Raw genomic sequence first — 25,267 nt, 5'->3', positions numbered from 1 at the left:
ATTAAAATTTTGAAATACTGAAATCAAAGTTAAAAACAAACATATAATAAAGAAAATAAAAATTCCAAAAACAAAAGTAAAAACTGAAACTAAATTATTAAAACTTACAAAAAAAAATTTTTATTAAAATTTTATACCAAAATTTTGAAATACTGAAATCAAAATTACAAACAACATACAATAAACAAAATAAAAATTTCGAAAAATCGTATGCTATAATTAATAAAAGCTTTCAACAACACTTTCTGATATGAAAAACACTGAACAGTAAAAAAAAAATGTTTAGGTACAAAAAAATTATATTAATTAAAATTTTATGTCTAAATTTTTAAATACTATAATTAATAGATTTCTAATATTATGAACATCGAATACTTAAAAAAAATTTTTTTTTGTTTTTAAAATTAATTAATAAAATTTAATTAATTTTTATGTTAATAAAATAAATAAATAAATTCAGCTGCATGGGCTACCCCCCTTCTTAAAAATTGCAGCACTACTGCACTGTGCTTTGCAAGATTAAACAAAACACACGAAAATAACTGAGCGTGGTGCATAAACTATATTTTTTTTCAAAAAATATACATTATTCTATAAATATACGCTAAACGCCTAAAAGCATGCTAACCTAAAAATGTTTTCTCTCTTTCCCCCATTCGCTTATCAACCGCATTTTAACGAACATGTGTGACGTTTACTCTCAAATTATCGCACAAAATTTCGCCAACGTGCCTCATTTAAATTGCGTAGAAGCCTTTTACAAAGCGCAAAGTTGCCAGCGTCAAAGTGGCAAGGCTAGAAAATTGCGCCAAATACAATTACAAGTCCTTTGATGTGTGCGAATGGTAATTTAGTGCGGCCGAGAGCAGTGGGCTGTAGGTGTTTGCTCGCAAATAAATTGGAAACAAAGTGCGGCACAAAAAATGAAAGCTGCCGCCGTCACATTGAGTCAAGTGTGGCATGCAACGCCTGGTTTTTTAAGATGCAGCGCAGCCTTAAGGGAACATAAACTGCTCCGCATAGTAGAAAATTGGCTTATTATGGTGCGCTTTTTTTTCTTTTTAGACGACTTGTGCCGGTTGCTTTTCAATTTTCGGCTTTTCGTTGAGACTCTAACGCGCACACACATGCAATTTGTGGCACACAAGCATTGGGATAATTGAAAAATTTGCTTGCATATGTGTTTGTTTGGCTGTGTGTCGTGTGAAAATTGCGCTAACGTGTTGTGAATTAATTTAACGGCGTTTGATTGTGGGTTTTTGCGGTTGATTTGGTTGAAGTTAGGAAATTAAGTTTTTGTTTGTTGTAGAACTATTTGTTGTGAAGAATTTAAGCGTTTTCTATGCCATTATTAAACATTTTTAAATTTTAAAAATTAGAGCAAGTCAAAAAATATATATTTTTTGAAAAAATCGTTTATTTTTAAAATCAAATTAAAAAACAAGTATTAAAAAACATTTAAGAAAATTAATATAAATTAAATATATAAATTAAAAAAATTTCTAAATGTTAAACCAACAAAAAATTAGATTAAAAAAACTAAGGAAATATATAGAAATATTATAAAAAAAGGTTTAAAAATATTATTAATATAAATGAAATATAAAAATTAAAAAAATTTCTAAATGTTAAACCAACAACCAACAAAAAGTAAATTAAAAAAACTAAGGAAATATATAGAAAAATTATAAAAAAAATTTTAAAATATTAAGTAAATATTTTTCTATTAGAAAAAAAAATTATTTAAAGAAAAATTAAAAAAAAAAATTAAATTAGTATTAAAATTAAAATTATAAAAATTAAAAAAAAAAAATATTTAGAAAAATTAAAACGACAACACATCGTTTTTTAATATAATTTTTTTTAACGAAAAAGTAAATAAAAAAATTTTTTAATTTAAATCAACAACATACATTTTTAAATATTAAAATTTTGAAAACAATATATTTTCAAAAAATTTTTGTTTTAAAATTTTTGAAATATTTAAATACTTGCTTTCTTATACATTCTTGTACCACTAGCTTGCGAACTAAAATCAGACCAGAGTTTTGCATTACTTCTGTTGTAGCTGCTACCTTTCACCCAGCTCCGTCTATATAAAAAAAATATACACAGTGCTGTTTCCCTAACATCCCGCTAACTGCCTTACGTCCTCGTCCTGCCAACTGACAACTGCCAACCTAATTTAATATTAAATCAATTTAAAGCCCAACAGTCACTTAGAAGCCAACACAATATGCCCGACCCCACCTCTGCCACAGACACACGAGCGCCCGAAACAGCCAGCCAACGGATCGTTGCGCGGTACATCCTGTACGTGCGACCCATATTAACCGTAACATGTCTGTTAGCCGTGTGGCATGCAGACTTTTTTTTATTTATTTGTTATTCGGCCATGTGATTACCACACATTATCCAGTAACTGGGCTGTGTAATTTACGAATTATCTAATAGCAAAACAAAGGTAGAAAAAAAAACGGAAAAAAACCGATAAAATTACACCTTCTTCCTAAGGCGCGAAACTCCCAAGCTGCTTCTTCTTCGTCCTGTGTCGAAGTAGTAGACATGTGTCTTCATTGTGGCTTTGAATGCGCGCAAATTGCTGTGTGTGGGCGGCATATTTACACTTTTTATTATGTGTTGCAAGCGTTTACCTTCATTGTTGTTGCTGTTCTTAGGTATTTTTTGGTTTCAAGGAGGGTTGCTAACGCTTAGCGGGTGTCTTCAGCGCTACAAGCTGTTAGTTTTTGGCAAAGACCGGAATTATAACGGCAGTTTGCCACTGTGTGCGCACAGAAATGCCTACAAGTTGCAATTTTCATTTAAATTGGTCGAAATTATTTTACAGTAAGCCGATTATAGCCCGCTGCTTGGCTTGTGATTACTGATTATTGCTATTTTTCGACAATATTTTTTTCTTTTTAAAAAAAAAAAATTTATTCTGTGCGTTTATTTTTACTCCATACATTTGTGTAAGCAATTTTCATTTTCACGACACATTTTAACCCGCCAACGTCACGCGTGTCATTTTGATCTTTATTGCAAAACAAAACCGAAACTTTAGCTAAAATAATTTTAAAAAATTTTTTTGTTTTGAATTTTGATTATTGCTAAAATATTATATCATATTAAATATTAAAAAGCACAAAAACAAAAAAAATTTATAATATTGCATAAAATATCTTAATAAAAACGAATTATTAAAAATTTAATATTAAAAGTTATTATTTATAAAAAAAGTATTTAAAAAAAAATTTTCGAAAATATTATAAGAAAAAAATTAATTTAAAAACTTTATTTTGCATAAAACTGCAAAAAAAAAGTTTATAAACATACATACATATATACATATACCATATAGAGAATATAATAATTGAAATATTTTTTAAATTTTAATTTTCAAATTTAGTTAATAGTTGAAAAATTTGAGAAAAACGTAAAAAATATAGTTTAAAAGATATTATTTTAAATAAAAATATTTTAAAAAACACATAATTTATCAAAACTAACTCTCCTTTTGAAATATTTGAATTTTTCATTTAGCTTAAGTTGAAACTAATCTACTTTTTATAAAAAGCATGTATATATTTTCTAAAAAAAAGTTTTTTTTTAAATAATTTTTTTGTTGTATACTGTTTTTTTGTTTTGATTAATTTTTTTTTATGATTTTTTGTTTCAAAAATTAAATATAGTAAATAAGCACAGCAAAAAAGTGAAATAAAAATTTAAACTGAAAAATGTTGTAGGAACTTTTTAATTCTACTTTAAAAAAAAAATACAAATGTATTTAAAAAAATATTAAATATACTTATATATGTACATATAATATATATGTACGTATATATAAAAAAAAACATTATAAAAAAATTGTATTAACAAAAATATAACAAAAAATTAAAAAAAAAAAATAATAATTTAAATAAATTAGCAAAACTAATAGTTAAAAAAAATTATTCTAAAAGAATTACTATTTCAAAGTTTTTATTTAAAAATAAAAAGTTAACGTTTTATAATTGTAAAAAAATTTTTCTTTGAATTAAATATAAATTCAATTACCCAAAATATAAGATTTTAAATAGAACAGAAAAATAATTGTAAAAAACAAAAAAATATTATAAAAAAATTGCTATTACAAATTTTTAATTTATAAAAAAAATTATTATTTTAAGATTTTAAATTTTTAAATGTTAACATTTTTTAATTAATTTTTCTTAATTTGATTAAACAAAAATTTGTAAATTATTTTTTTTTATTTTATTAAACAAAAATTTAAATTAATTTTAAAAAAATTAATAAAAAAATATTATTTTTCAAAATTCTAATTCAAATTATATCATTTTCTACATGCATACATATAATATCAAAAACTTAACAAAATTTAAAAATATATGCCACAAAGTTTTTTCCTTCGAATTCATAAAAAAACAGATTTTCTTCGCCGTAAATTAAATGCAAATATTAAAACATATGTGCCTGTCTGCTAAAATTCACACACTAACCGACCGGACCCCCTTATGTGCTGTTGGCAGCGCATTTAAGTGAACGGTTCCATGCCTTTTTTACGCTGCACACCCCTTTGCTTATAGTAGACCAACACCACTTTTGCAACATTTCATTTGTAACGCAATTTTTTTTATTTTAGGAGTTTGCGAAAAACGCTTTGCGGCGCAGCATGCGAACCTCATTTGCGCCCAAACAGCTTCTTTTCTTTTATCGGAAGCACACATTGTTTATATAGCCAATTTGCTACCACACTTCTTGCCACATACACACCGCGCGGCGTCTTTCGCCCCTTCACCATAATCCTTTTGTTGCCTTTAATCACGCCGCTTCTCAGCGCTTACACGCATCGACTCGGCAGTAAATAACCCGCGGGCGTTGGCTGAAATGCATTTTTATCGCTCGGTGGCTTTTCTTTTGTCCGAAATCAGCTGCGCCGCCGCTGCCCTGCTGCTCCACACTGTTTACTCCTTTTGCGCGCTTTCTTTGTGCGTCTTTATAGTTTGGTTTTCCTCTGTGTGTTTCCTGCTGATGCTGCATTTGTCGCCTGACAGTTGCAATTTCACAAACAGACACACAGCCACATTTATACAAAGACTCTCACACACACACTGTGGTGGCGCCACTGTAAGTGGCATTTTGCAACTTTCCCTACGCGGCAAGCGGAAATTTTAAATGCCACCAATTAGCGTTTCCTTAATTGCGTTGAAAGCGCCTTTCGCTCTTACCTCTTTGTGGCTTTCGCGCGCTTTTCCAACAGTTTTTTCAAGCCTTTAATTATTTTAATTATATTTGTGACTATTTTTTATACAAAATAATTCATTTTCTTGCATTACGCTGCTGTCGAGCCAAGGAGGCATGCCTGCCTGGCGATAAAACTTAATTTATTTAAAAAAAAATTAATATATAAAAAAAAAAGAATTTGAAAATGTGTATAAAATTATTAAAAAAATTCTCTCAAATTAAAAACTAAAGTGACAAAATTAAATTTAAAAAAATTACTTAAAATTAAAAGGAAAATTTAAAAAAATTAATTTAAAAAAAAAACAATATAAAAATGCATGAACACAGTATGTATTAAAAAATAATAAAAAAATATATAGAAAAAACAATTTAAAAATGTATAAATAAAATTAATAGCAACATATTTTAAGAGTTCAACATATTAAAAACAAAAAATTATAGGAATAAATTAAATTTAAAATAAACGATAAAAATTAACAGTGAATGTTTCAAAAATGAATATAAAAAACAAAAACAAAATGAAAATGCATACACACAACATTTAAAAATTTTAACAAATTAAAAATTAAAAAAAAAAAATTATTTAAAAAAAGTAATGCAAAAAATAATGTTAAAAACAAAAACTATATAAAACTGAATAGACGAGAAATTAATAGAAAAATATTGTACTAAACAATTTTAACAAATAAAAAATATAAATTTATAGCAACATTAAAAATTTTAACCAATTAAAAATTAAAAAATAAAACTATTTAAAAAACAAGTAAGGAAGGGCTAAGTTCGGATGTAACCGAACATTTTATACTCTCGCAAAGTCAAATGGTATACTCGTTTGAGATTTCTTTGTGGATTGACTGATATTTTCGGTAGAAGATCAACTATAGGCACTGGGGTCCACATATTTAGTACTTAGGGGTTTGAACAATTTTGGTTCGATTTAGACAATTTTTGGCCGCAAGGTGGCGTACTTTAATTGCATTATTCACGCAAAGTTTTACCTCGATATAATCATTGTTACCTGATTTGCATAGTGGAAAGTGAAAGAATTAGATGGCATTGAAAATGGTGTTACATGGGAAGTAAGCATGATTGTAGTCCGATTTCGCCCATTTTCGCACTATGACATATAAACATGAAAAGAACGTTATGCACCGAATTTGGTTGAAATCGGTTAAGCAGATCTCAAGATATGGGTTTTCACCTAAAAGTGGGCTGTGTCACGCCCACTGACTAATTTTGAACGCGGTTCCTATAAAGTCATCTTATACCATCTCAGAGATAAAATTTAATGTCTCTGGCGTGTTTAGTGCTTGATTTATCGCGCTTTTAGTAGTTTTTAACAGTACCGTTATATGGGGAGTGGGCGGAGTTGCCACCCGATTTCAACTATTTTCACACCGTCAATAAAGGTGCTAAAAACATTTGCTTCTAGTGAATTTTGTTATTATAGCATTAGCGGCTTAGGAGATATGCACATTAAACCTATTAGAGGCGAGACCACGCCCACTTTAAAAAAAAAGTTTTAGCTGCAGATGCCCCTCCGTAATGTGATCCTGTGTACCAACTAACAGTCTTGCATCTTTTTGCGGAGCTCAGTTATGGCAATTTATTTGTTTTTGACTAATGGCGTGTTGTGGGCGTGACAGCCCATCTGCAATACCAACCGTCTTACGGTACCAAGAAACATGTCTACCAAGTTTCATAAAGATATCTCAATTTTTACTCAAGTTAGAGCTTGCACGGACGGACGGACGGACGGACAGACAGTCACCCGGATTTCAACTCGTCTCTTCATCCTGATCATTTATATATATATAACCCTATATCTAACTCGATTAGTTTTAGGTGATACAAACAACCGTTAGGTGAACAAAACTATTATACTCTGTAGCAACAGGTTGCGAGAGTATAATTATCGCTTATTTAACGGTGAAACTAAAACAATTATTGTTAAAAAGCTAAAAAATTTTATAAACGATTCAAAAATTCGCTCAAAAAATTTTAAAACCATATATATTAAAAATCTACATTTAATAAATATAAATTTAGAATTAAAAAAATAGATATTAATATTAAGGACTTCAAGTCAAAAAATTATCTTTAACAAAAAAATATAGTAATCACTCAAAAAATTTCAAAACTATAAATATTTAAAATATTAAGATCAATAAATATAAATTACGAATTAAAAAAAAATTAATTAAATTAATAATAAAAAATTAATATCAAAAAAATATAATATAAAAAATATCTAAATTTAAAGTAATCGCTCAAAAAATTTGAACACCATAAATATCAATAAATTTACGATTGACAAATATAAATAAAAAATTACAATCAATAAATTATAATTAAAACACTTTAATTTAAAATATATAAATTTAAAATAATTGCTCACAAAATGTCAATATAAAAACTATTAAAAATTTAAAATAAATGTAAATATTATGTAAATTACAAAATTAAAAAATAATAATAAAAATAAAAATTAAAACTTAAAAATAATCGCTCGAAAAAATAAATAAATATAAAAAATTTAAGATCTACAAATATAAATTAAGAATTAAAAAAAATTATTAAAAAATATAAATTTAAGGCAATCGCAAAGCAAATATCCAAATCATAAAAATTAAAAAATTTAAGAACAACATACATATATAAATTTAAAATTAAAAAAACAAAAAAATTAAAATTAAAAAACTATAAACTAATAAAAATAAATTTCAAATAATCGCTCGAAATATTTCAAAACCACAAATATTAAAACTTAAAGAAAGTTAAAACAAAAAATTATAAAATATTAAAATCAGAAAACTATAATTTAAAAAATACAAGTTTAAAATAATCGCTCGAAAAAATACCAAATCACAAATTATAAAAAATGTGAGAACAACAAATATAAATTAAAAATTAAAAATAAGATTCAAAAAAAAATAAAATATAAATTTAAAACAACCGCAAAGAATTAATAATAAAATTTTATGCAACTAAATTTAACACATTAAAACTTATTTTATATTAAAAAAATATATATAATTTGTAAAAAACGCACATCAAAAAGACACCTCAACGCATTTCAACTAACAACAACTAACACGCGCAATTATTTCAATTAAATAAAAAGTAAAAAACAATTAAACTCGAAAAATGCAAAACTGAAATTATTTCTAATCTCTTCCTTCTAAGCGCGCTTTCGCACCTGCCCAGAGCGCGGACTTTTGTTACTCCCCACTCGCTTCTTGTTAAGCGCTTCATTTACGCCGTTTCCTGGCATCATTTTAATATCCTCATCGGCATACCGGCCGCATGCAGTCGACTACAACCGCAAGCCGCAACAATTAGCGCAGGCATTTTTCGTCATGCAATTATTTGTCACCCGTCGTTTCAGCGATAGAAATCACAAATATTTTCATAACTAATGTGTGTGTGCGTAAAATATATACATACCTTTAAACACTCATTGCTTGGCTTTTAAAAGGGTTACTACGTAGCAATGGCAACATGAGCAGCAATTTGCACTGAAGTGCTGTATTCAGCCAGCAATAACAACAACAATATGCAACATATTAACAGTAATATGTGTAACAGCATCAACAAGAACAACAACATCATCATTATTATTATTATTATTGTTATTGTGATTGTAACTGTGTTTTTGCAGCCACCCTAAACTGCTTTTAAGTTGTTTCCTGTCAAACGCTCGGCTTTCCTTTTAGCATTTTCAGCTTGCTAATAAATTTGCACGAATTTCGGTATTATTTATCGCCGGACATACATATTATAATGTTTTTATACCCCGAACAGGGTATATTAAGTTTGCCACGAAGTTTGTTACACTCAGCAGGAAACGTCGGAGACCCCATAAAATACATATATACATATATAAATTATCAGCGTGTTAAGCTGAGGCGATTTAGCCATGTCCGTCTGTCTATCTGTCAGTCTATCTGTCTAAACACGAACTAGTCTCTCAGTTTTTGAGATATCGATCTGAAACTTTGCACAATGCTTTTCTCTACAAGAAGCTGTTTATTTGTCTGAACTGGCGATATCGAATCACTATAGCATATAGCTGTCATATAAACTGAATGACCAAATACAAGTCCTTGTATGGATAACTTTTTTATTTGACCAGATATCTTCCTGGAATTTGGTACGGATAATTGTCCAAAGCAGTGGTATCATCTTTGAATATATTTTTGAGATCAGACCACTATAGCATGTAGCTGCCATACAAACTGAACAATCGAAATCATGTTCTTGTATGGAAAACTTTTTTATTTAACGTGGTGTCTTCATATAATTTGACACGAATGATTATCTAAAGTAACGGTGCAATTCGAAAAACTTTGTACAGATCGGGCTACTATAGCATATAGCTGCCATACAAACTGGCCGTACAAATTGCAGATAAAGATCTTTTTATACACTTTCATGCTAAAAGTAATGCACGTGTGAAAGGTATTATAGCTTGGCTGCAGACGAACTAAATGTATTTTCTTGTTATGTACTAACGAGTATATATATATTATATATATGTGTGTGTGCGTGTAATTCACACATTACTCTTCAAATTGCCCTTATTGCAAATATTTGTAACGTTTATCCTTGATTGCTAATGTCTTTAATGCTTAATGTTTTCATTTGTGGCAACACACATACACGCACACAAAATTATACAATCACACACACACATATATTTGCTCAACGCAGCACTTCTCTCCTCACTACTCCGCATTTAATGCGTCTTATTTGCTTTAAACCCATATCGAGTCAAAAGAATACCGTCCCTGTAGTGCTATTCATAAAGCAAAAACAATCAAAATAGAAATCAAAGCCTTCTACAAAGCTTCCACACGCATATTTGTCAAACAATCGAACCCTTTGCGCAGCGCAGCTAGAAAAATTTGTCATAACTAAGTGGAGGGCAATCAAAAATACACACTATAAGCGAAAGAGTGCAACCCTTTTTCACGCAAAAATCACACTCAAACCATAAATAACGGTATATATACACAAACATGCAAACACACACATATACATACAGTAATCAGTGTTGCTTCTGCACCAGCAATCTCGTGCCGCATCCACTTTATTCGCTCTACAATAGAAATAATGCCACCCATTTCACTCTCATTGTACGCATACTTTTGTGACACACTGGTGTCAGTGACTTATAAGCTGTCAGCTGTTGTGGCGGGGGAGCTTAAGTGTTTTCGAGCAGCATTTGATTGTGTTTAGCGGATTATTTTTGATTTGTTGTAATGCCAGCTAATTACTGGAGCAAGTACTCTTTGGGCGATTATAAGGTGTGGGTTTTTTTTTGGGTTGCACAGGTGTGGTTGCGGTGGAAGTACAACAAATTCTCTGAATTGAAAAAGTTTATTGTTTTAGTAAACCAAAATTAAAGAAAATTGTGGTAGCAGAATTTTACGCGTATATCATATATAGTTCTCGTCCGTCTCTCCCCCTCCCTGTCTATATTTCTGAGTCTTTCGATTTTTGTCGCTCTATCTTTTGAAGTATCTCTCACGTTATCTTTTTTTATTAGTTTTCGTGCTTGTCTTTCTAGTTTTCTGTGTGTCTCTCTGTCTCTATTTCTCTATCTATATCTCTCGCTTTCTATATCTATATCTATATCTCGCGCCCCATCTATCTGTCTCACTCACTCTCTTTCTCCCTAGCTTTCTGAGCCTCTGGACCTCTATCGCTCTATCTTTTGAAGTATCTCTCACGTTATCCTTCGGTATCAGTTTTGGTGCCTCTCTCTCTAGGTTTCTGTGTGTTTCTCTCTCTATTTCTCTATCTATATCTCTTGCCTCCATATCTATTTCTCTCACTCTCTCTATGTATCTTTATCCCATCACATTTCGGATTTTTACACGCAACTGTCTTTCTTCGTCTCTCTCTTGTAACGTTTTAGACTCTCTCTATCTCTATCTACCTTTTGGTTTCTCTCACACTCTGAAATCTATATTTTTACTTCTCTCTATCTCTCTATTTATCAGTTTGCACCTCTCTGTTATATTTCCGAGTACCTGTCCATCTATTTCTATGTTTCTCTGAATATCTAATTTTCTGCTTGTCTGTCTCTCAGCTTGTCTCATTTGAGAAAGATTTTCTTTATTTGTCTATCTCGAAGAGCAAAAAAAAATTTACATATCTTAAAGTTCAGTTCTCTGATATTCTCAAAGCTTCCGTTTACTAAGCACATACAAAATTAAACTAAAATGATCAGCAGATCCCAATAAAAAAAACACTAAATAATTATGTAGATCAAGTAAAGAAAGAAAATTGCTTGTAAGTATCTCAGAGAACACAAGCTATAATGCAAATACAAGTATGTCTACAAGTTCTCTAAATGTCTGTCTAAAGCATTAACTTCATAGATCTTAAGTTTGCATTCTGAGAACGATTTCCAGAGTTGAGTAATACGGAAGCAGTATGACGAACGCTCACTCTCTGATCTAACAATATGAACCGTCTATGTGGTAACTATCGGAAAAGAGGGTCTAGGCATCAAATTTCCTAACTTCTAATGTCTCATAAAGAAAAACCGAAAGCTCTGAACGGGGAATAGCATACGATGCTTGAGCAGTTGACTTCTTTTGTTCAGCTAACTTAATAGAAAAGCATAGAGGCTCTACCGTAGATCTCTAAGAATCTGAACCTGTCGAATTTCTGCTCATTTTTAGCTTACAAATTCTTTCTAACTCTATATTTATATGGTATACCTATATACCAAGCTAATTTAACTTATACTTGGATATTCTAATTAGTCGTTTGCCATTCTACCAACTGTTGTTACAGGCAAGCCCTCATGTCGAATCGCGGGTCCGATTCGGACAAACTCAATCCGACACATGTCAGCAGCTCACGTGCGCCACTGCATTTGGGACACACTGGTCGACCACCGCATCATTTGCATGCGCATGCGGCGTTACACGACAATCAGGCGGACGACGAGGACAAGCTATTGGATGTGGTCGGACCGCCGCAGAGCCCACTATTGCCTTTGAGTCATTCGTTGCAACAGATGCATGCGCATCAGCAATCCGGTAGGTGTAAATAAAAGTTTACTACAGAAATACATGCTTGAAGTAACGGCAGAGGATAGAGCTTGGCTCATTTCTAGCCGTGCACCCATATTTTTGCGCTAATATTTCGCACGCTTCAGCTCACACATTTATTTTCTCATTAACGCCATTTTTTTTGTTTATTTAATTTAATCTTTTCCATTTTTCTAACCAATTTAAAGCCCTTGCAGCCTGGTTCAATCATTTGGCCGGTGCCGGCGATCATGCGAACGAAGAAGCTCTACGGCGTCGCCTACAATCGGACGATGTCGAACGTGATGGTAGTGATTCCAGCTGTTCGGAGAGTGTGGGCGGCAGCACGGGTGGCGCATTCCGGCCCACCTCCTCGGGCAGTCCGAAAGAGAGCGCCGCTGGTGGTTTAAATGCCGCTGGCGCATATCCTTCGCCGAATATTTCGGTGGGCCCACCGATACACCCGTCGCCGCATCTGTTGCCTTACCTCTATCCACATGGCCTCTATCCGCCACCGCATCTGGGGCTGCTACACAATCCGGCAGCTGCGGCCGCCGCCATGAATCCGGCCAGTCTCAATCCGGGCTTGCTGTTCAATGCGCAATTGGCGCTAGCCGCACAACATCCCGCCTTATTCGGACACTACTCAGGACATACGCCCGTCTCACCGTTGCAGGGACTCAAGGGTCATCGTTTCTCGCCGTACAGCTTGCCCGGCAGTTTGGGTTCTGCCTTTGATGCTGTTACGCCTGGTTCGAATGCGAATCGCGGCGGCCCATCTGGCGCAGGTGATGCCTCTACACTGGGACCCGGCAGCAGCGGTCCCGGTAGCAGTATAGAAAATGAACCGCGCAGTTTGAGCTCCAGTCCACGTCCACGTGCCTCATCCAACTCGCCACCGACGCGTCCTATTTCTATGTCGCCAACGACGCCACCATCACTGCTTAAGCGACAGAATTCACCCTCAGAGTTGAAGAGTATCGAGAAAATGGTCAACGGACTGGAAGTGCAACACAATGGTAGTGGCAGTAGCGCTAGCATGGGTATGGGTATTGGTATCGGTGCGCTGGTTAGTGGCGCTTTAGAGGAGCTGCAACGCAAGACACCAACACAAGTGGATCAGTGACATTTATTTGATCGAGACGATAACGACCGTTCGTCCGTCATCGATCTCGACGATGTGTGACCGCAAGAGCAGGTTTTCCTGTTGCTTTAGTGGGCTTACAAGGGAGCCTACGCGCATATAAACGCGTTGGCAATGAAGCTAACAAAGTGGCAGCCAACATATTACACTGCGACTAAAATATGTCAATTGCTTGTTAGGCTAATGCTAGAGTGTATTCTCAGTCTACCATAAGCCTTTACCGCCAATGCACATTTACTTGTCTCGTATGTATATAATAATAAGTACGTATGTATATTTAGCTTAAGTAGTTTAACAAATAAGCCTGCAAACGTTTATCTAACTGTTTAAAGCTATGTTCCACATATGATTCACATACAAATGTTTACTGGAGAAGAGTATTTTCGCGCGCAAATGCGTCAGTTAAAAAATTGGTTAATTAAAGAAGCGGTTTTACATCACATGCTTGTTAGAAAATTCCAAAAATTGGCGAGTAACGGTTTATTTTAAATTTTGCTTGCATGTCTTTGCTATACTACAAGTGTTTTGTACAAAATAGTTGTTTTTCATGCCGTTTTGAGAAGATCTTTTGTATTCTGCGTGTTTACTGTTTACGTTCCACATGCAATCCACACAAATTTATCACATTTATTAAGCGCAAATGCATCGCTTGTTACTCTGCATTAACACCGGCATTAAATTGTTATGTTCCACATACACTCCACATACGTTCCAAAATTTTGTTTGTTATTTTTTGACAGTTTTCACAAGTTTTAGCTGTTTAACTTTTTTTTTTATTTAACTGGCGCATTTCCGTATAACAGCAACAGTCTTTGCAAGTATTGTATAACACATAGTTATTTATATAGGTTTAGCGTTATATAACTAAAACAATTTTGATTTTTGTTTACTTTTTCGTTTTAAATTTAGTTAACTTTTTAAGTTTTCAAACCAAAGAGTTACTTTCAGTGTAAAAAAATATAATTTTTTCTAACAAAACCTATAAATACTGCTAAAACTTAGTTATTGCTACTTACAAACATGCATAAAAATTTACTTATGGTTAATTTTGCTAAAAAAAAATCTGTTATAACATTTCTCTTAATTGTTTCACACATGCACTGTGAAAAATATTGAAAAACACTTCTCTTTAGCCGCAAATGTAAGTGACTTGCCCCCCAAGACCCCAAAAAAATGCCTAGTAGCTGTAGGAGAGGGCGTGGCGTTCAACAGTTCACGCTCAGAGTATTATAATTTAACATAAGACATTGTATAAATGTGTAATCTTTTCTGCAAATAATTTAAACAAATTAAAAAATAAAACTAATAGGCGCAAAGGCTTGTATTATTTAGTTTAAATTTTTTAAATGATAATAATTTGTTTTTGTAACAGTTCAATATGTTCCTCACTTACAATGTAATAATGTTTTTAAATGATTATTTTTTTAGTTAAAAATGTTAAATTAAGTTTTAAAAAAATGTGAAATAAACAAAAAAACTTTTTCAGCAGAAAAAAGCAACAAATAAAAAAAAATACACTGTAAAACAAAATGGGAAAGCAATATTAATTATAGTTAATTAATGCACTGAAATATTAATTAAAAGTTACACATTTGTTTGTTTTGCGCTGTTTAAAACTTCAGTGTACAAAAAAAAAAAAATTTAAAATTTAGTGTTGACAACCGAAAAAAATTAAAATAGTAAAAAAAATTATAAGAAATCGCTTTCTACAATGAACACACTGTAATTAAAAATATATACAAAATAACGCAGCAATTCAGGAAAAATGCTGAATGTAAAATAAAGATTAAACAAAAAAAAATTAAAACAATGCATTAAACACAATTTCTCAGCAATAGCTTAAATAAAAGTATGTGTAATTAATCAACCTTTAACCTATAAAAATCTAAACCTAAATGTAGCATATATAAAAACACATACATATATATAGTACACACATACATATATATTTATAAATTCCTATAAAATTTATATATGTATATTAAAAAAAAAAAATGAATTAATTAATTAGTGTAAAAATGCATAAAGTCCCACTTATGCTTTGAGTAAATTAAGCAAGATGCGACAAACAAAAACACAGTGAAAGAAATTACAAAAAGCAAAATATGAATGTATAAATAAAAATATTAATATATACTAATTTAAATGCATATAAATACATACATAAATATATATATATATATATACAATTCGCAGTAATGTACATAGTAACAATTAAATTTATACATACATATATAAAAATATATAAATGCATATTGATTAGTAATAAAGACACTTCTACATGAAGCATTAATTAATTAAAAACAAAAAAATACAGTTTTTTGCCTCAAAAGAAAATAAAAAAAGCAACGGAAATAAGAACAAATGAAAAGTAAGTATTTTGCGTATTAATAACGGCCAAATATGGTATATGCTAAGTCGAAAAATGCAGGAAATATCTGAGAAATTTTGCAACAAACATAATTTTCGAGCATAAAAATCTAAAACATCTAAATTTGTTTAAAATTGCAGCATTACAACTTATGTTCCACATACAATCCACAATAACTTTTATCACTTTGAACTGCTAACTAGTTAGAACGTTTACATGCGTAGTTTCTTGCAAATATTAAGCAAGTTCCACATACAATCCACATAAAATTTTTACAATTTTGACATCCAGCTATTTAAAGCGTTAATATTCACACTTGCTTGCAAATATTAAGCAAGCTCCACATACGATTCACATGTGTTTCCACTTAGAAATTGTACTAGAACGCATAAATCGCTTATGGTTACCATCTGCTACCACATTTTTCGCTAAATCATAGCACTAAACAGCTGAAAATCTTGTTTACTACATAAACTTAAACAACATTTTTACAATTAGTTATTGAATACTGCAAACTTTATAAATTTTCATCGCATATAAAAGCACTGCTACAAAAAAAACCAAATTTTTTATGAAAATTTGGTTTTTATTGAATTAGAGAGCAACAGAAACTTGAAGTTTAAGACGATGTGTACAAACATATGTATGTACTTGTATGTATGAACATTATACGTATGTAAGTATTTTGTGAATAAATATGTAAATGTTAATAGATGTTTTGACCAAAATTAGAGAAAAATCTTTAGGAATGTTGCAACAAGTTTGATTTTCGAGCAAAAATGCCAGAAATTTAAAAATATTAAAAATTGTATGCATAAAACATACGCTCCACATACAATACACCTGCAATTTTTGTTGTTTTAGTTGTTGTTTAATTAAAACGTTGGTACTATACGTTTTTGCAAAAATTAAACAAGTTCCACATACGACCCACTTATGTTCCACAACTCGAAAATATTCTACAGCACTCGCCTTGTTTTTATCTGCTAGTTTTCATTATGTTTTGCGCTAAATAATAAAATTTTACAGTATAAACGCTTAGTATTTGCATTTAATCATATAGTTATGGTGGAATTTTTACAAATTATTAACAAGTAGTGCAATTGTTGTAATTTTCTTTCAAATTTGTAACGCTTTTTTGCATTAAAAACTGTTAGAATATTTAATTCAAAGACGTCCGTTCGATACAAAATGTTTTATTGAAGTGAACAAAAACTGTACTTAGTATGTAAAAATAACAATAGTATAGAGTAACAGTTGTAATACATAAGAAAGTAAATTATGTACATATACTTGGTATTTGGTTTGCTCTTTCAGTGATGCCAACTATAACTAACATACTCCGACTCAAACCAAATTATCTTCAAACAAAAAAAAATAATATTCATTTAACATTTGAATCCACATTATTAATTACATATGAGAATAACAAACTCTAATTACATAGGTATTTAACAGAACCTTATGTTGAGCAATTTACAAAAACGTTTATGTTTCTCTTTTGGAAGAGATTTCGTGAAAATATCAGCTACATTTTCTGCAGATATATTGAATGTCAATTTCTCTGTTGTTGAATTTCTCTCGTATATAGTGGAACTTGATATCCATATGTTTGCTTCTTTTGTGGACTATTGGATTCTTCACTGCAAATTGCGCACCTTGGTTGTCCGAGAAAAATTTAGTAGCAGAATTTACATATGAAAGGAAGCCAATTTCCTTTAATAGACTCCTTAAGAAGGCAACTTCCTTGGATCCCTGGCACATGGCTACATATTCTGCTTCCATTGAACTCAATGATACTACCGTTTGTTTCTTTGACTCCCACGCTACCGGACTACCAGCACAGAAGACTGCATAGCCGCTATATGATTTTCGATCCGTAGCATCGGACCCCCAATCGGCATCTGTGAAACAAACTAAACAATCATTATTGGAAATATAGGGCAATATACCTTTCGTTGTGCTTTTTAGATAACGAAGTACATGCTTTGCTGCTACAAAATGCTCATTGTGGGGATGTGAATTGAATTGAGACAATTTTGAAACAGTGTGAGCGATATCAGGTCTAGATATCATGGCTAAGTAAGTCAATGATCCAATGAGACTCTGATATGTCTGTGTGTCGAAAAATTCACTGCAGTTTTTATTTTCGCACTTAATCAAGACTGTTCCACATGTCAACGGAGTTGATGACGATTTACAATCGAACATACCCCATTCTTTCAATAGATCCTCTGTAAAACGAGATTGATGAAGCTGAATATTTCCGCATGGAGAGTCTCTCGAAATTTCCATGCCTAAAAAATACTGGATTGGGCCTCGATCTATGGCTTCCACATTTGCATTGAGATCGGATACTATGCCTTCTATCAGCTTTTCTGAAGAGCATGCTACCAACATGTCATCAACGTATAATACTATAACGGCGATGTTATCAGCTTTTATACGATGATATACGCAACCATCGGTGAAACTTCTTTCAAACCCAATGCTCCGTAAAATGTCGTCGATTTTACGATTCCATTCCCGCCCTGCTTGTTTTAGTCCGTACAACGCTTTTTTGAGCTTACATACTTTGTGTGGATTAGCTTTATCTACAAACATCTCCGGCTGCCGCATAAAAACTTCTTCTTCTAGTTCCCCGTTGAGATACGCTGCCACAATATCAATGTGGTTGACGAATAATTTATGCTGCGCTGATAACGCCAAAATTAGCCTGATTGTAGAGTACCGTGCTACTGGTGAGTAAGTATTACTATAGTCAACTTTGTATTTTTGGGCACAGCCTTGGGCAACTAAACGCGCTTTGTGTTTCTCCACAGTTCCATCAGCGTGCCGTTTTGTACTGAACACCCACTTGCTCCCAATAATATTCTTCGATTCAGGTATATTTACCAACTCCCACGTATTGTTTTTTTTTAAAGAATCATATTCCAACTTCATCGCGTCTTTCCAAAACTGAGAACAGCCATCTGACATTGCTTCTGCCACAGTTTTCGGATCACGTGCACAAGTTGTTACCTGACTTAACAACTCTAGTGACTGTTCACTCGCATACTTTTTTCGCGGCCTTCCGACTTTTCCCTCTCTCATAAGTTTTGGACGCCCTCTCTTGCGTTTAACATTAGCTGTTGGAACATAAGCTTCTTCTTCATAACTTGAAACTGAATCTGCATCACTTCCCACTATACTTGGCTCAGAATTAGCTTGTTTGCTTGTGTTAGTATATGCACCCGAGCTGGTATCACCTGCTTTAACGTTAAAACTTACGAACTCTTCACCAGTTTCACCAGCTACATTGTGATATGAAAATGATTTTTCAAAAAAAATAACGTCGCGAGAAATAGTTATAGATTTATCAATTTTATTGTATAATCTATACGCCTTTGAATGCTCTGAATAACCGACAAATGAACATTTTTTACCCTTTGGAAGAAATTTCGATTTACCCGGTTTTTTGTCTAAATACACGACATCGCACCCAAAAACTTTCAAGTGTAAAACATTTGGCTTTTTATTGAACCAGCATTCGTATGGAGTTTTCTTTAGCAGCTTTGTAGGAGATCTGTTGCGCAAGTACGTAGCTGTATTGACAGCTTCTGTCCACAGACACTGCGGCAATTTTGATTCAGCTAGCATACATCTAGCCATCTCCACTAAAGTCCTATTAGCCCGCTCTGCAATTCCGTTTTGCTGTGGCGTATAACTGGTTGTAAGTTGATGATTGATACCTTTTTCTTTTAAAAAACTTTCAAATTCGCCACTCAAATATTCGCGCCCATTGTCGCTGCGGATATTCTTCACTTTTTGCCCGGTTCGGTTTTCTGATCGCGTTACAAAATCTTTAAAAGCACGCAGCGCTTCTGACTTATTTTTTAAGAAATAGGTAGAAATGTACCTAGAAAAATCGTCAATAAACGTTATAAAGTACCTTGAACCGCTCTGGGACGATATACGCATCGGTCCACAAATGTCGGAGTGAATAAGTTCTAAGCAATTTTTAGTGTAAATAGTTTTATTAGTTTTGAATTGATTAACCTTTATTTTACACTCCGCACATATAACACAGGAAATTTCGTTACTAAAATTCAATTTCATACCGCGCACAATATTTTGTTTTGATAATGTTGCCAAATCATGAAAGTTTAAATGACCAAATCGTGAGTGCCAACGTTTATTCTCTTCAAGTTGAATTACTGTTAATACACGTTCTTGCCTTTTTTTCATATTAACACAAAATATACCAGCAATTAATTTAGCTTCAAAACAATCTTTACCGTAGCTATCTACCACACGCGCTGTATTTTTACCAAATGTCACACAATGTCCATAACTAATTATTTTGCTGACCGACAAAATATTAGAATGTAAGTCCGGCACAAAAAGTACATTACGCAGAGTGATCTCCGTATTTCCCGACTGTAGAAATACATCACCTACGCCTTGAGCATTTACACTTTCACCCGATGCCAATAGTACGGATTGTGTGCTCTTTTCTAATTTATTAAATAATTCCCCGTTACAACACAAGTGAGAAGAAGCACCACTGTCTAAAATCCACACGTTTTTGTTTGTGCTAAATTTTATTCCAAATACACTCATTACTTTTGCTTGTGCAGATCTACTGTTGCATTCTGACCTAATATGACCGCGCCGCCCACATGCATAGCATTGAATGTTTCTCTTTCGAATTTCATTGTTTCTGCCGTTGTAATTACCGCTCGTACTGCTGCTGATGCTTAAGTTGTTGCCGCTATCACCGGTGTAGTTTGACCTTCCAGCGTTCTCGCTTCTCTTTTTTTCTATTTTCGCTGCAAACACTTTTTCAGCTCCACTGCTGTCTACCCGACTTCCTCGACGCTGCTCCTCTTCCAATATTTTCACCTTGAGTTGACCTAATGAAGGTAAATCATCGCGACTTTCAATAGCAACAACAAAGCTCTCCAAATCGTCTGGCAAACTGCACAACAACAAAACACATAGCAGATCCTCTGGTACAGCAATGTCCATTTCTTTCAGACTTTCCGCGATGCTACAAAAATTATTAATTTGAACTGCCATTTTTTCGTCATTTTTAATTTGGAATCGAAACAGACTTTTAAATAAATTAACTTTTCTTGATGGTGTTTTTGCACGATATATTTCTTTCAACTTAATCCATGCTTCTGCAGCATGTACGCAATTTTTCACATGAATGAGTTCCGACGGTTTCAAACACAACGTAATAGTTGCCAGCGCTTTTTGATCGTTTGCCAACCACTTAATCTTAACTTCTCCAGATGTATCCTCTGGTACAGGTGACATGACTGTTTCCCAATAATCCATGGTAATTAAGAGGCTTTTCATTTGCATAGCCCAGCTCTCATAATTTTCACCATTTAATTTTTCAATATTTAAAACCGATCCGCTCATTTTTATTTTCAATAAAACAATTACATAAAAAATACACGATATTAATTATATCGACCGATTTTTTTCTGACTGAAGCGACTATATCGAAACACGTGTTGGGTCTGGGCCCATAACCTTTGTTAGAATATTTAATTCAAAGACGTCCGTTCGATACAAAATGTTTTATTGAAGTGAACAAAAACTGTACTTAGTATGTAAAAAATAACAATAGTATAGAGTAACAGTTGTAATACATAAGAAAGTAAATTATGTACATATACTTGGTATTTGGTTTGCTCTTTCAGTGATGCCAACTATAACTAACAAAAACCTTACTTCTTGTTGAAATATATCAATGGTCGGCTTAATCAGCTGAAAATTCAAGACTATATGGCAACAATAGAAATATTATCAAAAAATAATATAAACTAATAATTTTCTCAACTAATAGACTTTGAGAGTTATTAGATTTTACAGCTATTGCAAATATTTCGATTTCCTAGCACTAACTTTTTTTAGAACCACTGACGTCTCTATCTAATTCTTTAAGTACAGAAATTTTACCCACTCTACCGAAAAATGCTGCGACTCTCTACAGCAATAAATGTTTGATTAGCATCAGTTGTTGTAACAGCTATAAAAATCGAATAACAACAATAAACTAACAAAAGTTACAGGCTGCGCTCCCCAGTTAGCGTACTGCAATTGACACCAAATTTTTTTGGGCTGTGACAAATTGCAACAACGCGCACTAGCGTGCGCTACGGTCACTCAGGGTCAGGTCAGTGGCTGACCCTTGCATACGTAGCTGACCGTTAGAGTTACTAGTATATATATTTTACTGCTGCTGGTGTAACTGCTGTAGCTGAATGTGGCATGTGGCACATGTGCCTTAACTATAAATGCGGCTAACTTTCATTAATTCGTTGGGGGGTGGCATTGATAAACGCACGAGCGTATTGGGACCTCATCGATTTTCGGCTGAATATGTAGTCAATGTGTTGCGATTGTCTGCGGCTGTCAATTTCAAAAATTATAAACAATTTATTGCATGAGTGTAGAGTGTAGCGCGGATGAAGAGGGTGCAGTAGATGAGGGGTTAGGGCATTTAGTGGATATGCGTATGCACTTTAGTTGATAAAGTTATCAAAACAAAACAAAGACAAAAACGAAAAAAGGAAAATAAATGTGATATGTGTAGCGGTAATTACGAAGGGATGTGCAATGAAGTGACAAAAGACAGGGTGTGAGACTGAAGATCCCACATACTACTTAGTGTAGCTGCAGGCAATTGAAATATGTGAAGTACATTTAATTTTGTTGTCGTTTAGAGTAGCATTGCGCTTATCCTTATTGAGTGCAAGAAATTATTTCTTTTAATAGAAACGGGAACGTACCAAAACAGTTAAGTAAGAAAGTTTTTTTTTACATTTCCGAAAAATAGTTGTTGGATGTATTTTTGAAATTTTTGAAATATTTTTATATATCCACATTTTTTTCTGCAAAAAATTCGATCTGGCAACTCACTACGATTTTAAAAAATTAGTTTCTTTTGTATGATTGTAGTTTCTTCTTTTTGCAAATTTTTTTTACACTAACCAATTTATTTTACTCGAAAAAATGCAAAAACTTTCAATCTGGCAACACTTTACGATTTTAAACTATTGTATAATTATAGTATTATAATATTTTTATAAATATTTTTTATACCAATCAATTTATTTTGCTTAAAAAATTTAATTAAAAATTTCCATCTGGCAACGCCCTAAGATTTTTTTCAGTTTTCTCTTTTTGTATGATTATAATTTGTTTTTTGTAAATATTTTTTATACCAACCAATTTATTTTGCTTAAAAAATTAATCGAAAATTTCCATCTGGCAACGCCCTAAGACTTTTTTCAGTTTTCTCTTTTTGTATGATTATAATTTGTTTTTTGTAAGTATTTCTTATACCAACCATATTTTTTTTACTAAAAAAAATTAATCAAAAATTTCCATCTGGCAACGCACTAAGCTTTTTTTGAGTTTTCTCTTTTTGTATGATTATAATTTGTATTTTGTAAATATTTTTTATAAATACTAATTTTTTTTCATATTCTTTAAAAAATTTCATCTGGCAACACTATAAAATTTTGCTTTGACGGTATGTATTCTTAAGTCTGTAAAGCCTCACATACTGAACATATTTAAACGAGACAGCAAGCGAAGATGTCGCTCTTAATTTGCATAATTTTTAAGGAACTAATCAAGAATTAAAGCAAAATCGAGGAATTTAAAAGCGTATATCATTGTTTTATGAATTCGAAATTACATACAAAACAAAACTACGAGTCTGATGCTATTGAATATTTTACTGTCTACGAGACTGCACTAGACATTTCTGTTGCGTTAGTAGCATCATCGGGCGACGAAGCTAGGTTTTTCTCAGAAAAGCCTATACGATAGGAAGAAAATATTGTTCTTATATGAAGTCGTGAGGTTTCGAGCACTTATTTTTGTCACCGATAGTGCAAAAAAGACTGTCAACTCGGCAACATTCCACAGAATTATTTCTGCAATGTTTTTTAATGCTACAACAACAACCATTTAACATAAGTACGAAAATCATAGAACCTATAAATAATAATAAACGAGTATCTATGTTCCGCGTGACGAGCTGCGTCTATTAGTCATGCCCGTCTATATGCGCGAACTAGCCGCTCAGGTTTTGCGATATCGCTCTGAAACTTTGCACACATCCTTTTCTCTACAATAAGCTGCTCATTTGTCAGAACTGGCGATATCGAACTGCCTTAGCATATAGCTGCCATACAAACGGAACGATCGCAATTAAGTTTTTGTATGGCAACTTCTTTATTGGTGAAAGGTATTCTAGCTGCCGTGCAACAAAAGTTACCGTGTTTTTTGTTTTAATTTTCGAATTGACTTTTTGGCAATTTCCAACAATTGACAGCTGTCAACAACAGTTTTAATTTTCCTTTTTATGATTTTGTTGATTTTATGCACGGTTATATACACACTAAAACACATAAATATGTAAATACATAAGTAACGCATTATTAATTGTTTTAACCCTTTCAGCGCGTACATATTACCCCTTCCTCCAACCCTGTTGTATTCAACGAAGTCAATAGTGGGTACTAATGCCGCAACAATTTATTAGTATTTTATGCTGTGGCCAATGCGTGACAAAATACGCTTAGCAGCGCAGCGGGCGCATATTGACTGTTAGAAGCGCAAAAACAATAACCATAACCACAACAACAATATTGGAAGAATGACTTAAACAAACCAGCTGTCTGAAGTTTTGCAATGAAAGTGCTGCCTTTAACCCCATTATAGTTGTTTTTACTACATGTGTTATTGTTGCTTTTGTTGTTTTCTTTTTTATGATCACCACTTTTCACGCATTTATATAAGCACTCAACTACAATTTGTTTGCGCGCCTAAATGCGTGCTATACTAATTCACAAATCATGCCGACAAATGTGGGTGTTTAACCCTTTGCGGACTAACTGTCAACCGACACTGTTTACTCATGAATCCGCCCCTCCTGCTTGACTCGATTTATATGCCATATTTATTCATTTCTTATATTTATGCCATGCGTGCGCAGTTTTGTTGCTTTTTCTATTGCCGTACAAGTTCTTCATTAATTTTTTTTGTTGTTGCTTCTATTTTCATTGAAAATTTATGCCTAGCTTAGCAATGTTTGGCAGTCGCAATGACTTCGACTTGTATCAATTTGTTAGCTACAACTTATTAATGCGGGCAGTTACACGTGATTTGCTGAGGTTAAACTTTACCGCTAGCTCATTTCATGCCCCATACCCCCACCTTCCACCGGCCTCCAGCAAGTAACATTTGACATGACATTGTCTGCGCTGAAAATGTGCTAATGTACCGAAGAGTTATGGTGAAATGCGTTTGTTGACATGCCGGAGTCACTAACTTTTTATGATTTATATACTTTGGCAAGGTGGAAATAACAGTAGTTGGGAGAAGGGGTTGAAACTAGAGTGGCAATTATAAGTCGAATGAAATGTGAAAAGATTAGCAAAAAAAAGA

General features: G+C 32.6%; 1 protein-coding gene across 3 annotated transcripts in view; it reads left to right on the top strand.

The window, feature by feature from the left end:
• Positions 1–15,718, top strand: part of bi (T-box transcription factor bifid) — a 244,184-nt gene extending 228,466 nt beyond the window's left edge. For 2 of the 3 annotated variants that reach the window (XM_070109744.1, XM_070109743.1), the window contains exons 7-8: positions 12,055–12,302; positions 12,503–15,718. In XM_070109744.1, coding sequence (XP_069965845.1) covers positions 12,055–12,302; positions 12,503–13,419 — 1,165 coding nt within the window. In that variant the 3' untranslated portion in view covers positions 13,420–15,718. The remainder of the gene's footprint in view (positions 1–12,054; positions 12,303–12,502) is intronic. The other variant, XM_070109745.1, reaches the window with a different exon arrangement.
• The last annotated feature ends 9,549 nt before the right edge of the window (positions 15,719–25,267 follow it).

Source organism: Bactrocera oleae, chromosome 5 (genome assembly GCF_042242935.1).
Source record: "Bactrocera oleae isolate idBacOlea1 chromosome 5, idBacOlea1, whole genome shotgun sequence".
Taxonomy (NCBI): Eukaryota; Metazoa; Arthropoda; class Insecta; order Diptera; family Tephritidae; genus Bactrocera; species Bactrocera oleae.
The sequence above is the reverse complement of the archived record's forward strand: the minus strand, read 5'-3'. Positions and strand labels throughout refer to the sequence as shown.